General features: G+C 48.4%; 1 protein-coding gene across 1 annotated transcript; it reads right to left on the reverse strand.

Annotated features, from left to right (window-relative positions):
* Positions 1-5272: 5272 nt before the first annotated feature.
* LOC135919132 (uncharacterized) lies at positions 5273-11990 on the reverse strand. The gene is made up of 2 exons (XM_065452862.2): positions 11522-11990; positions 5273-6620 (listed from the first exon to the last, which is right to left on the reverse strand). Exons 1-2 carry the CDS (start codon positions 11825-11827, stop codon positions 6216-6218), a joined length of 711 nt encoding a protein of 236 aa, XP_065308934.2. The 5' UTR covers positions 11828-11990; the 3' UTR covers positions 5273-6215.
* Positions 11991-13114: the final 1124 nt, after the last annotated feature.

The following is a 13114-nucleotide window of genomic DNA, read 5'->3' on the forward strand; positions in this document are numbered from 1 at the left end:
AGAGGGGAGCGGGAGGTTTCGAAGGTGGGAAACCGGGTCGGTATCCCTGGGCCGGCCTCCACCGCCTCTTCCACAGCATGGCCTCCTACGAAGGGATGCCTCGTTGCTGCTCCGACTGCGAGTTGGCTGCTACTGGACGGCAGCCCACCGGCAACGCCTTGGGAAAGCCGCCTCGCCAGCCTGTGCCTCCTGTGGTGAACCAGAGACTCTGGAACACCTCCTGCTCGCCTGCTCTGCTCACTGCAGCACCGCGGCCGACTTCTGCAAGAGTTCCACCACCTGGGGCTCCCATGTTCACGACAGGAAGATATCCTCTTCCCCTGTCGTAATCAGCTACCGGCCTTCCTAAGTGTCGTCGAGTACCTCGACTCGTCGAGGCTATCGGCGAGACTGTAGGACATTTCTAAAGAGACGGATGGCCTAACGGCCAACCCGCCACCTCGGGCTTCCTAATTCGCCACTACTTCGCTTCTACTGGGCCACCTCCTATACGGTCTAACTCCAGCCTACTCCTCCGGTCGAACCCGCTGAGCCCTCCCTGCCGGGCTGCTCTGATGCTACTAGGACGACTTTCTACCTTTCTCCCTCCTACCCTCTCTCTCTCTTTTAATCCCATCTCCCCACCCTGCTGGCGCTTAGCCGTGCTCCCGCATGGGTTGCAGAAAATAGTGCTAGTCTTTCCTCCTTGCCCACAAGAACCACTTCTCGGGACGGTGTACTTGGAATTGAATTTTGCGCACTCACCTTGTTCTGTAGATAGGCGTGCCTGGAATGTATGTTCCTTTTGTTCACTTTACTAATAGAAACAAACCTTGCGCAGGCTATGTCCATCTAATGCGTTTTGGTGGATCTGTACTGCCAGCATATATGGTGTTATCGATTAGGTAAAACATTTTTGCTTGACGTGTCATTGTGTAGACCATAACCGGAAATCTCAGCGGTACCACGCCAGTGACCTGCTCTTCAAGAAGACAGTCATGCCCTTCACAAATGATCAGAAGGCTAAAATGATACTGGCTCTGGGGGCGGAGCCCGACGATAAAATGAAGGCAGCCAAGCTATTCCGGGTGTGGCATTGTGGAGGACGCCCTTGTCCGTCAACAATACTTAGAACGTACGAAGTCCTTTGCGAGACGGGTAGCTTCACAAGAAAGCGACATAGGACTGCGACGGTAGTTCAAAAAGCGGAAACGGGCGTTTTGGCATTCTTTGCTGCTAACCCTCGTGGTTGTGTCCGCGACGCCAGTGCGGAGGCCAGAACCTCCAGGTCATCAGTATGGACGATTTTAAAGAAAAGGTCATATGCACCGGTACCATGTAAAGTCTTGGTCAAGAAACTTGAACCTGATGTGAATGGCTGGGGAGCGGCTGCGCTCCGCTATCGCGGCACTGCTGCTCGCTTGCGCCGAGGATAAAGAGGGCGAGGGAAGCCTGTCTCTTGCTCTCAAGCATCCCTTGATAACAGCGCTCGTGAAACTAATGCAACGTTCGTTCGGCCAGCTGCGAGGTCGTATTGCGGCCGTTGTGGTAACGCGCTTCGAGTGAATAAATGCGCTCGCCTGGGCAAAAGTGCCCGGCTTCCATGCAACGCATTATCAATAAACATGGTCCAAATAATAGAAATTACCATTTGCAATTTTATCCTACACATTGAAAGGCGAGAGCCTTCGCATTCTGCTTTTAGATAAACATTTTGAATGTGTTTTCGAGTGCGATGAAAACAAAAGATAAAATGTAAACTGACACATCTCTCAGTGCTGTCTAGCGTTGTTCCCGGTTTTATTGGAACATGTGGGCAATTCAATCACCGTTCCTTTAGAGAAGACCAGAAGCAGTTTTTCGACTACAAACGCTCTCTTCGGAGAGCGTTTGTAACCACCGTTACATTATTTCAAATACGTTGGCCGCACTTCTCCACTAAGAAACGACCACGCGAGCGCGTTTCGCCTTGAAGTTCTTTAATTAACCCCACAGTGATATTATGAAACTTTTCGGGACTAGAAGACGTTTAGCCTGCCTGAGTAGCCGATTGGGTTAGACCCATTCTTTCGGCATTTTGGAAAATGCGCACTACCTCGCCTTTATGGTATCTTCGTGCACATGCCTCATTGTCGTTATAAGGCCCACTTTCATGCACACATGAGGCCAGTCTAATGTTGAATTCCAATGGCAGATCCAGATCAAGTTTTTCTGCTCTGTATGGAGCAATCCTATTCCAATGGCAGAATGGGAGCGTGAGCTGTGTGTTCCAATGGCAGATTGGGACCAGCCGCTGATCCCGGATTGCTCCGTGGAGCAAAAATATTTGCTCCGCCGAAATCGGCAGATTTGACCGGAAGTCCTCGTGAGGTATTTCCTTCACCCGACTCTGCTTCCTGTCACGGTCGCCTGTTTCCGGTCGCGGGTAGCTATGGACATGGGGAAACATGGACGCCGCTTCGCGCCGTGCGATTTTGTTCGCGCTGCTAGACAGCTTCGACTCAGACAGTACGATTTCCAAGTCGAGTGATGATTCTTCTGACACGGGCAGTGAAATGGGGGGGGGGGGGAGGGTTGCACATCCAAGCGCTTGTTCCTCTCTATTCTAGCGCCCTCTCACTTGATTTCCCTGTTCTAAGTGCCCCCGCGGGAGCGCACGCGTTCCCTTCGCAGATATGGTGTGAGCAGATGAGAGCGATCTCAGTCGGAGCGACGCGCTCCGTTCGTGATGCGGTCGAGCGCTCGCGATCTACCATTGGAATTCAACATAAGTTGATCCCGTTTGCATTGAGCATCACCCGTTTGAATCGCGTAATGTATACCAGGATCACGAGATAATAGCATTCTTGCATAGCGAAGCTGTCACACCGGCGGTGCTGTCGCTGTCACGGGTTCACTGCAAGAAGTATTTTGGATATAGTTTACTCAGATACCGTTCGTCGCTACGAGAAAGGATTTCACAGTCAGTTTTTTTTTTTAATTTCGGTTATACGTATCATCCTTTCAACCAGAGACCTTGGCTATATATATTTACAGTCAAACACATGGCCAAGCTGCAATTGTTCGGGTCAACCACAGACCAAGCCACACGCAATGCCTTGAAGGCATGCTCACCCCCTGTGATTTCATCGAGATGCAGGTGCCACCCTGAAGCTTATGCTTTCTTCCTTAATTTGCTACTTGCGACATTCATAATTACGAATCATTCAGCTGCAGAAGTGCGATCTTAGCTACGATCCTCGCAAACTTCCCGTGTTCGAGCATGCGCAGGACTATTCATAGCGTTTGCCTTTGATTTGGTCCCGAAAAACATTGAATGGTGATTACGATACTCGGAATTGCGAAATTTGAGCGTATCGCGTTTGACAGTGGTCACCAGTGACCCCCGCCCGCTCATCCAGCATAGGCTGAAAACGGCATCATATAGCCGGTGGGGTGGCTTCCGCCTCACCACCGATGCGTTCGCGACGCACTCGCCGCACTAGTTTTTCACGAGCGCTGTTATTAAAGGATGCTTAGAGTGAGAGACATGTTTCCCTCTCCCTCTTTGTCCTCGGCGCAAGCCAGCAGCGGCGCGCGCCGACGGTGGCAGCGCCGCGACAGCGGAGCGCAGCTGTTGCCCGGCCGAGCACAGCGGGTTCAAGTTTATTGACCAAGACTGAACACCTTCATCAGAAACTTGAAGACCGAGATTTTGAAAACGTACTTGACTTTGCCAATTGGATTTTCACTAAATGTGAAGAACTGGACTTTCTCACTTGCGTGCTTTGGACGGATGAGACTAATTTCTCCAGAAACGCAGAAATTAATATTCACAACGCGCACTACTGGAGGGGTAGGAAACCCCACTGGCTGGCACAAACACGACACCAATACCAGAGGTAGTTTAATGTCTGGTGTGGTATTTTGGATGGCAACTTCATCGGACCCACCTTTTTGGCAACACACTAACGACGCAACGCTACGTCAACGACATCATCCAGGGCCCCTTGCACCACGTCTGTTGCGACCTTCCACTTACGCACATTCGGAACGTCTGGTTTCAACAGGATGATGCTCCTGGGCATAGTAGTAGTCAATCTCGAGCGTGGCTGGACAAGCTTTTCCCTGAACAGTGGATTGGCCGGCACAGAACTGTATCCTGGCCTGCAAGGTCGCCGGACATGACACCGCTAGACTATAGTATGCTTGTGGGGCTACGTGAAAGATCCCGTGCATGGCAGCGAAACTACGACACCGGACGTACTAAAGCAAAAAATAAGCAGAGCCTGCCGCGAGATCCCAACATCGTTCGTCGAAACTGCAACAGCACAAGTGTTGGAAAGGAACAAGTGCTGTGTGGCTTCAGAAGGTAACCTGTTTGAGCACGTCCTATAAGAGGCAGTGGACACTCAAAACTAGTGTAGAACGTGACTGTTTAACGCACCTTAATGATGTCCCCCTATCCTTACATAAAACATCGTGGGAGAAAGACGGATATAGGTAAAAAGCTGCATTGTTTGCCTCTTTTCCGGAGTTCAGGAGACAGGGTAAATGGCTAAACCAATTGCACCTTTCGATGTTTCTTTGTGGGCGGCTGATACGCCTTACGGGCTCTCAGTTAAATTTTTTTACAAATAAACTGAGTAGCTCTTTTCCGTTCTTCTAAGAGGTGCCTTATTTTTTTTATTTTTTCGTGCTCTTTTGCGCACTCTATTTAACATTGGTTGAATTTTTGACGCGTCATTTCATGATACGCGGAGGTTGAAGCTATCCCGAGTGCCTCATGATCGAGCACAAGAGCCTTGCGTCCCCGGATGCTGACGCTTATCGCACTACGCTAGTTAGGTCGAGAAACCTAGAGCCATCCTACATGACGAAACCTTGTACGATGCGGCATTGAACGAATGCAGCCGTATACCTTTCAAAGGTCGCTTCGAGGCGCTTGAGTAGCAGCGCGCGAGCGCGTATCTATTTCATCTCTCATATTTCCCGGGTTTTTTCTTTTTTTAACCAGGCACGCTTCAGCACGAAATGAATGCTCGACTCGGAGGTTATTTCAGGTGCCCAAGAACTCTGACATGTTTGCGATTCAAGGACCGATTAAACAGTTCACTAATTAAAGGCAATTAATACTTCGTGATGAAAAAATACTGGCTCTAAGTGCACACGACTACCTATAATATGCAGTCGGTACGATTTCTAGAGATCTCTTCGCTTTCTTTTAAATGTTGGTCCAAGTTAACTGGGGCACGCGCTACGCATGTATCTATGTATGCGGGGTTTCTTCGTCATGTTGGCTGCGTGCGACGAATCAAGAGGGCAATCCGCAAGTTGTTTATTTATTCACACAGCTTTTGACAACGTTGTATCCGTATGCTGTGAATGAGTTTGAAAAGAAAACCATAAGATAAAAAAGGCGACTAGGAAAGGCTTGCAATGCATCGGCAAATCGAGTGGCGACAGTTCGCATGGCACTCCACGAGTCGCAGAAGCGTCGGCGAACGAGAAACAAAGTCTGGTGCCGTCCGTCAGTCACGTGTGGCGATTTGAATCAAGTATTAGATCTCCGACTTGGGTAACAGTCGTTCGCGTAATACGGCTGCGGTCGATGGTGATGGCATTATTTGCTTTCGTGGCAAATCGAAAGGACTACAGCTGCGCGATGTTGTTTCCTTAACGACATGCTATACACTCTCGCTAATTCCGTTATCACCCTTCCAATAGAGTCCCAGCTGCGATATTTTATTCTTATGCTCCGGCCTGCAATACAAGCAGAGTCGTGCGAATCGATGCCTTAACAAAGGCATAGTGCTTTCTTTCTTCCACTCAGTGATTGTGCGTGCATATAATACGAACATATGATAAAACATTTCATTCGCTTTTGCAAATGAAATGACGAGCACACATGCTTCAACCTTCTGCCATCTTGAAGTTCTGGAGCAGGAACCACTACGTTTTCAGCACCTGTACTAGTATAGGAAGCTTCCTGTATGTGGAAGAGTATGAGCTCCATTGAGGCGGCAGCAAATCGCGTAAAATAATTCCAATTACGAAGGATGTTCGTCATACCTCCCGCCACTGCTACCGTAGAAAACCAGGACATGCTCCGGCTGTGGCCTCGCCTTATAGTGGCCGGAAACCTTTTTACAATAACGACATAAACTCGCGCTGTTGCAGTTGCGAGGCAAAGCCGGTTGTCACAGAAAATATTTCGGTGGCTGGCGCCACGTCGTTTACAGTCACAAGGCTGGCAGCTAACCCTCCGTTTCCAGCTTCTCAAGCTGCTCCTCTGTCTCGTCAAGCCTTGCGTCTATGGTTGCGGTCATTGACGTGAGTGTGTCGATCGCGCGCTGAAGCGCGGTGATCCTGTCTTCTTTCTGCGTACACAGCAATTGCTCGTTGGCTTCGTGCCGAACCACGGTGACGTCATGGCTGGCGACAGAGGCGTCGTCCCGTAGCGGAGATCCGTCGAGTGCCGCACTTGAGGATATGTTGCTGCACCGACCCATGTAGTGGGCAGCCAACACATCTATCATGATATTCTCGCCGCACTGATGGCACGGGAACGCGTGAAAGGTGCAGTCTTCCTCGTAGTGGTGCAGCAGCGCCGCCAGAGAGCCGACAAAATCGCAGCCGTAGGGCTTATTCCAGCAGTAGGCCTGAGAGATAAAAAAAATAAGGGGAAGAGGGAGCGGGGAATGGCGATAAATATTTATGTTAAGAAAAGCAATCTTCAGAACTCTACACTTCTAACATCTGATAATCCGCCTATACATTATCAAGCAAGATAATGGCGGAATTTTCCATGCCATACATGAAGAAGTTGCAGCATATAGTGACCGACCTAATTTTTCCACAAAGTAAAGCGTTAACATGTGCAGTGCGTAAACTAACATATCGAACGCATCGAGTTTAGCCCTATCTCACGGTTGCGCGGGAAAGATGGTTCGAGACGAGATTCTTCGTCAAGAACATCCTCCTGAATCATGGTGCCCCAGAATTCTTGATCTCCGAAAGGGGAAGGGCTTTTAAGTGGAGCTAAGTAATGCACTCCTGCAAATAAATGTAGACAAGACACTCCATACTACCGAACGTCAGCGATGAAGAAAACCTCGACGTCTCCGCCTATACCACTGGCGTGCCAAAAAAACCCGACAGCTCGCCCTACTGCGCATCGAAAACCATAAGAGAACCAACTCCTAACAATCTTCGACAGCTTCACGTGGAACACCAGCCATGTGACCCTCTTTGGATTCCCACAGGCCGTAGTGGGCTTCATGACACTTTTGTGACCATATTTTGGGCCCTAGAAGATACTCCGACGTCTTGGCAACCTGCACTACGTAGTCGTGGCTGATGTTTCGCAGTCACAGCGGCACTGCGCATAATCAAGCAGAAGTCGTCCCCGTGTAGTGTGCTTTAAGCTGTTCTTTGTGTGCATACTGTGAAATAACTTATTCATTTGTTGTTTAATTTATGCCCTTGTTTTACGTCCATGTCTTGTTTGCAGCAACAGGACGTTGCTGTTCAAATGGCGTATTGCGACGCATATTTTACTTTTAGTCCGTGACCCTTTTTCAATTATCGCCTTTATTCAGTTATCCGTGATGCACGTTGCGCATCCTGTATTCGAAATTTTGATGACAATGTCCTCCTTCGCGAATTACTGCGACTTTTCCGTAAGTGGTGCCTGCTTGTAACACTAGCTTTTTCCATGGGCGAATTCCTGAGATATTGCAGTCTATCTGTAGTCGCAAATAGTTCAGTCTGAAGACCCATGCTCTTCCGACCCCCATCACTAAATAAGTCAGATGACAAGAGTGCTGTTACACAGTGACTTAGTACATTTTTGGAGCGCTACGTCGCCGCTCGCGCACCGGTAATATTCCAGTACATCGGGGCAGCGACAATGCATCAGACCGAAGTTTGCTTGCTTTCTCGCTTGCTACTCGGCCTTCGCAATGCTATGCCACCCCTCATCAAATTACTCAACCAAGCTAACTTTGAAGAGCGGAAGAAGAAACGTGCAGAAGATGCCAGACGTCGGCTGTGCGTGGACTGAAAAGTGTTCGTAAGCGATTCAACCTCTAGGCATCGTCAATCAAAGGTTGTCGCTCCAGCACGTCTGTCACAATAAGTTATACGCTTCATACAAGGTATATGTAGGTAGAGTCATCCGCAGAAGTTTACGAGACGCGATATTTGAGAAAGAGCCAAATGTCCGCGAAGCCTGTGCACGTAGCCTCTTATTAAAAGCTTTGATCCGTAGCAGTTCTTGCTAACTACAATGTGCTCCATTAAATCAGATGCGCTACGCCTTAAGAGAGAAGAAATCCACATTTGTCGTGAAACCCGTGCCCCATAAACTTTTGCGGGTGAGTGTATGGATGATAGCGAAGCTTCCATATAATTCCATACGACTTGCAATGGCGTGTCGATGGATGGATGGATGGAAGCTATGAGCGTTCCCTTTGGAACTGGCAGGTGGATTGCGCCACCAAACTCTTATTATATTTCCCAATTTGCTAGCTATGCTAAAAAACAAAAGGAAAAAATGAAACGAGTGAGACCGAATGCTGTGGAGGCATGGCAGCGCCGTCTACATTTCGAGAGGCCAACGTTTGGGTGGAAAAAAATAAACGCGTGCCGTTCGTGCCTTGTTGCGCCAAGTCGTCTGCTGCGCCAGCTGACATCGAGTTGAAAGAGGAAACAGTTCAAATGAAGCGTAAATGAAAGCATTCGCCACAACATCGCATCACAATTCATTACGAATGCACCCATATCTATACACAGCCCTCATATTGTAGGGTGTCTCACGTAACTGGAGCCACTCATTAAAAATATGCAAATGCCTCGTAGCTGGACAGAACCAAGCTAATGTTGGCCGTCGCTTGGATTTATATCTTTTGCATTCCACCTAATTACATACGTAGTCTTAATGAATCAACTTATCAATGAAAAGTGTCAATGAGATTGTCAATGATGTAAAAGAACATGAAAAACTCCCGACATAGATTTGCGTCGCTCAATACGTGCTACACAAAAGGGCTTTTCCGAGTGTGAGAGAATCCTGCGAATACAACCGAAGTGCCTCAAGCTCCGAATTGTGTGGCAATTTGTATTCGCGGGCTCTTATGTAGCACGTATTGAGCTACAGAAAGCGATATCGGGAGTTTTTCATGTTGCTATACAACTTTTCGTTGACACTTTGAATCTCAGTATAATGTTTGGGAAGTTGATTAACACTAACTATGTAATTAGGAGGAATGCTAAAAATATTCCGAGTAGCGTCAAGTGACGGCAAACAACAATACGTTGGCTCTATCCAGCTACGTTGCATTTGCATGTTTACATTTGCATGGCTATGAATGAGAGTTTTGACATTACGCTGTTACATGCAATACCGGTGAGCAAACTACAGAAGACCTGCACAGTTGCTTGCTCATAAGTATTCGTCCATGGAAGCAACTGCCTGTGACTTCACATTTTATTATTTTCATGATATTGCCTGTACTTTTTGAAAGGTTTCCAGTGCTGACGTGAACTGCGCGTTAATTTCATTCAACTAGTGCTTTGCCCCGCGACATGTAGTCGCACGTCAATCGTACTACATGCTCTCGCTCCCCAATGGTTTGGAACCGCATTTCCGCATGGCCTTCCCGATCATATGAATTGACCTTAGATAATACACCCCATTCTCACTCCCAACTCTAGCAGGAAGACATTGCCTTTCATTTACTTTCAACTAGACGTTGACATGCGTTCCAATTGCTTCTTTTAATGTTGCCACCGATTTTGTAGTGGTGTCCAGTGTCATAAGATTGCGCGCGCGACACGAACAGTGTCGCGGTTGCTAGAACGTACGCGAGGGATTACTCGGATATGCATCACGATGCATGCGTAAACAACGTGTACACTTTACCGTTCGCTTCAACCTTGACGACCGCCGGCCGTTCTGCTCGCCGCCAGCGTTGCGATTCGAGTGTTGCTCGTCTTCGGGGGCACAAAAATTGTGTGGTTATAGAGGCTAAATCCACAATCTGGTATATGAGGCACAGCGTAGCTTTCTAATGATTTTTTCTATCTGGGGTTCTTTAACGAGCATGCAAACTGAAGTAAACGAGCGTTTTAGCTCTTCGACCCTTCGAAACGCGGCCAGAATCGAGACAGCAGCCGCGAGCTCAGCAGAGCAACGTCACATTGGCTAAGCCACCGCAATGAATTTTTAGGGTACGATTTCTACCAACAAAGGTATTCCGAACTCACTACAGACATCATTTGCTTCCACATTTCCACAACGGGACACCCTTCATCCCTTGCCTAATCGCGTCGGAGCGCTTTCTTTCCCACGGCGCATCGTTGTGCGCAGCTCCAAGACGAACACTCTCGGCTCACTCAACCATCTTATTGTGGCTTATCGCAGTAGAATGCCGACGTGGACAAGTGGTCAGGACGCTCGACTTCAAGCACGCTAGAGCGCTCAGCTTCCAGACTTATAAGCACTGTTTCTATATGTATTATAGTCATCCAAATTTATTGTCGTACGCACGGGCATTAAACCCATCTGTTAACGCAAATCTGCATTTCAGGGAAAAAGCAAACTGGTCGAGATGCGTTCTTTATGCGCTCCTTAATGACTATAGCGTAATACCCGACAACACAGCTGAGCAAGTGGGTATTAATTTCGGGGTAAAGAAAGTGCGAAAATATTGCAGTTTTCCCAGCATGAAAACACCTTGTGTGCCACTGCCAGTGCTCCGATGCACAACGATTTCGTCAGCGAGCTCGTATGAATCATTTAGATGACAGACCGCTCTCAGAGGAAAGCTAGTGGTACTTTGGCCGAAGGTACTGTACTGTGCGACGCTAGAGCAGACAAGCGGCACTCACCGCGCTCACAAAAAAATCTTGCGACAGATACACCCTAAGGTTCCTGAATCGTTTTGCGCTACAGGAGTGATTTTTAACCGTTGGCGCGGCAGACCTGCATCATGAACTTCTGTGCGGGCACGTGAAAATACCTTACTTAAGCACTGAGTAGTAGGCGAAAGGCATGCGAATCAGCGAGCCGTGGAGGAAGCATGCACGTGGATATATATTTAGTGATCTTCCTACCTTCAAGGCCGAGCATTGCAGCTGGGAGCCGGCATAAGATAAGTTCTCATGTGCGCCAACATGTACGCAACCAACAAAGCAATAAGGCAGAATACTACCGTGAACACTACCTCTACCCTTTCATAAAGCTAATGAAGCCCCGTTGCACTTTGTCAAGGCGACTGGACTATAGGAAGACCCGTGACAGCAAGAAGCAAACATACCCTGCTAGTGCGCTTACAAACACGTCTTTTTCTTATCTTTTCTTCTACGCATTTACCCCGCCCCAGGTGTACGGTAGCCAACAAAGCGTGATTTTGGTTAACCTTCATTGCTTTACGTTTTTTCTGTTGCTGGTTATAGCGGCTCAGGAGAGTCGCGCTTGACCACAACGCGAAAGCTCTTAACAGAACCGTCGTTCGACTTGCCCCTGTTGCTAAGGTAACGACAGATGGAGGGTACTAACCTTAAGGCCCTGCTTCTTCCTAGCTGGAAGCTGCAACTCCTGGCACTCGGCCTCGCAGAATGACTCTCCGTCCACAGGACAGACGCTTCCGCCATCTTCGACGACACAGCCAGCATGGCACTTTCCACACAAGCCATGCGAACAGGGAAGAACGAACGTCGTGCTTGGAAGAACGTAACAGATACAGCAGGCGTAACGATCCAACGTCACCTCGTCCTCGAAAAGCGTCGGGCGCCAATTGACGCCGCTGACCGAGCCGGTCATTCGGTGCAGAGCACGGCGTCCGACATCACGCGTGGCGGCCATCGGTGGTAGCGGAAGAGGGGCAATGCCAAGGCTTCACTGGACACTGAGCCACTGCGCTTTGCAAAAGCGGGCGTTTCTTTGCGATCACGTGGGGTGTGATAACGTGGTAAGATAGCATGCAAGGTCGATTCAAATAGGTCGCGAAGCTTCGGGCGAAAAGCGCTTCAGTACAGATTGTCACCGACGTCAGCATGGGGGGTTATGGGAGCAGCGATTGAAGCGCGACTATGTTTGGAGGGAACAAACATTGGGAAAGAAAAACGCGTTTTTTAATTCAAACGAGACACAGTTAGATTCATTCAACGAAAATAAAATTCCTAGTCAACTTTATATATTCGTGATGAGTTAAGAAAATACGTTTAATTTTATTATTATTAATAAATTCATTTCTTTTCAGCGCCCATCGCTACAGGAGCGTTGACGCCACTATCACTCGCAGTGCAATGCACGTCTTGAAATGGGCAGAAAGGCGCACTCGTATGACCTGTTGAAATACGCCCCCCTCACAATTTGTGCTTTCTTGCTTGTCGAAGTTTGTCTGAATTTGGTGACGCGGGTAGCTTCATTGCTTCTTAATCTGTTCAGTCAAAAGTAGTGAGTTACGACCGCCAGATAATTGTGTAGTTGTTTTCATGCGACTGCGCTGGCCGACGGGCTTAGTATCCGACAATAGGATCAGCACTCTACAACTAAAGCTTTCGTCGGCCTCCAAAGAAAGTATGTTCTGTGCAGGGGTGCGATTTCGACAACCGTACGGCTGGCCTTTTCCTGCATCGCTTTCCACGCTGAAAGCTCGAAACGCCAATCAAGATAAATGGCGGGGCTTTTGAATATATAGCTCCAAAGAAAGAACAACAAAACAAATTTCGCGCCTTCGAAAACAAAATAATGTCACTTCTGCTTTTAACGGACATGAAGTCACGTTATTTTTTCCCGCCGGAAGTGTTCCCACCACATACAGATGGCGCTAAGCCCCATGAACCGGCGATGGACCGCTATGTTTTGAACGTATGGGCTCCTATGGAAGCTTCGTTACCAGGTATATTTACCTTGTAACATGGTTGTGGGAGCGGTGGCGGTGGCAGCAGCTTAGGACGCACCGGCAGTGTATACTTGAAGTGGCACGCTTACAAAAAATTATTTCCGTCAAGTAACCGCTTCAGGTTTGCCATTTGCCACTGTTAACTTTCGATACGACGCGCGTGAATGACAAGCACCGAGACGTATGCCTATTCGGGTGATAATGCTGTCGTACTGGTATACTGCATATTATAAGCTAGCGAACTG

This window comes from Dermacentor albipictus, chromosome 3, assembly GCF_038994185.2.
Source record: "Dermacentor albipictus isolate Rhodes 1998 colony chromosome 3, USDA_Dalb.pri_finalv2, whole genome shotgun sequence".
Taxonomy (NCBI): domain Eukaryota; kingdom Metazoa; phylum Arthropoda; class Arachnida; order Ixodida; family Ixodidae; genus Dermacentor; species Dermacentor albipictus.

What these genes read in the sequence shown, in the direction of transcription:
- LOC135919132 (XM_065452862.2), bottom strand. Translation starts at nt 11,827, where the DNA reads ATGGCCGCCACGCGTGATGTCGGACGCCGTGCTCTGCACCGAATGACC. An exon ending in GGAAGAAGCAGGGCCTTAAG is followed by an intron (nt 6,621 to 11,521) that starts GTTAGTACCCTC and finishes TTTATCTCTCAG; the next exon opens with GCCTACTGCTGGAATAAGCC.